This window comes from Cyprinodon variegatus, unplaced genomic scaffold, assembly GCF_000732505.1.
Source record: "Cyprinodon variegatus isolate N-32 unplaced genomic scaffold, C_variegatus-1.0 Scaffold190, whole genome shotgun sequence".
Classification (NCBI taxonomy): domain Eukaryota; kingdom Metazoa; phylum Chordata; class Actinopteri; order Cyprinodontiformes; family Cyprinodontidae; genus Cyprinodon; species Cyprinodon variegatus.
The window spans coordinates 414,533-416,148 of record NW_015150643.1 but is presented as its reverse complement, the minus strand read 5'-3'; the positions used below and the strand labels follow the sequence as shown (position 1 = coordinate 416,148).

Sequence of the window (1,616 nt, the reverse complement as noted above, 5' to 3'; positions counted from 1 at the left end):
CTTCCCTCACAAGACTCATACACTTCTGTATTGCAGAGGAGCTGAACCGCATGTACACCTTCTAAAGAGAGTCAATGGGCAAACATTTGTGCGTCTTAGGGCAGAAATATATCACCAATCCGATGAAAAATGAAATGACACTTTACTCGTCATTAAAGATTAAATATTTATCCTGCTCATCTAAAACATTAATATCAATATATTTCAAAATGTTTTTTATTGATATAAATTATGAAATATACATTTTATATTTTAATTTCAATTTGTCTTTTTAATGTCTTAATCAAGGTTATTGGGCTGGTGGGGCGGCACCCTAGCGCCCTCTTTTGGCCAGCCAACGCTGCCTTGTTCTAACATTTTCTATTTCTATTTACAGTGAGCCAAGAAATGAAATCCATGAGCCTTGGAAGATGAAAAGTGAAGACAAAAAAACAAAACCACTATTCAATAAAGATTCAGTTTGTTCAAATGAGTTAATTGTTGCCTAATTCTGTAAAATGTGAAGTATTCTTTCGATCAATTGTCTGTTTGAAAAAATAAAATCTAAATGTTTTGGACTTCTGTAGTTTTTTCAACCAAGATAGGGATGCAACTTTGCAATATGGTTTAAACAACCCTGCATCATGGGGCAAAAAGTGATCAAATCCTCCCTAAAAAGGGTACTAGAATGATAAAAACTATTTAGACAGTGAATAATCTCTTTGACTCAATAGCCTACTTCAATGAAAACAGTTAGTGTAAAAGGGGGACACATGAGGAGGCACTGTGCCAGCAATGTGAAGAGGACATCAGGTCAAAAGACTGAGAGTGTGACTTAATATGAAATTATTTGTAGATAACACAATGCCTACCAGAACACTGAGACTTTTTCTCACTTATAAAGTCTGGATCAGCAGTGATCTGAGGGAAATGACAAACAAGAAAAAAGAGCAACTTCCAACCAAAGAAGAGGCTATTTCCTCTGCCTGCACCTTTCACTTGTCTGTCTCTAAAAGTCAAATGGAGAGACTGAATTGTAATGAATCACCAGGTCCTCATGGTGTCAGTCCGAGAATCCTGAAAGCCTGAGCAGCTCTGTGGGTTTCTACAGCACCTCGTCAACATTAGCCAGACAGTGATGTAGAGTAGAAGACCAGTGCCAAATAAATCTCAGCTATTATCCCTAAATGACCTGTTGCCCTGACACCCCACATCATGAAGTACTGTGGGGTACAGTTTATTTATCACCGTGGAGATGGAGCTGAAGATGCTATTATATCTTCAGCTGCAACAAACACACTGTTATTTAGACAAGGCAGACATCACTGCCAGGATCATTTTCTTTGATTATTCCATTGCTATTAATGCCGTTTAACCAGATTTGTTTGTTTAGACACACCATAATATTCGGGTGGAGGCCTTAACAATCCAAAGTAGAAGCCAACAGGAGTCTGAACACAGGTCAGGCAAACAGATCAGAAAAGCGGCAGGCAAGTTCAAAGGTCTGAAGACAGAAACAGGTCAGGAACAGACAAACGGAACACTATAAGCAGAGGTGTCAAGTAACAAAGTACAAATACTTCGTTACCGTACTTAGGTACACTTTTTAGGTATCTATACTTTTCTCCATTACTTAT

The 1,616-nt window shown here is 38.0% G+C and overlaps 1 protein-coding gene across 1 annotated transcript in view; it reads left to right on the top strand.

Moving 5' to 3' along the window:
* The window catches only part of LOC107087660 (N-acetylmuramoyl-L-alanine amidase-like), a 4,147-nt gene extending 3,642 nt beyond the window's left edge, over nt 1-505 (top strand). Inside the window, exon 5 of the mRNA XM_015379349.1 lies at nt 377-505. Within this exon, the coding sequence (XP_015234835.1) occupies nt 377-379 (3 nt within the window). The 3' untranslated portion in view covers nt 380-505. The remainder of the gene's footprint in view (nt 1-376) is intronic.
* Nucleotides 506-1,616: the final 1,111 nt, after the last annotated feature.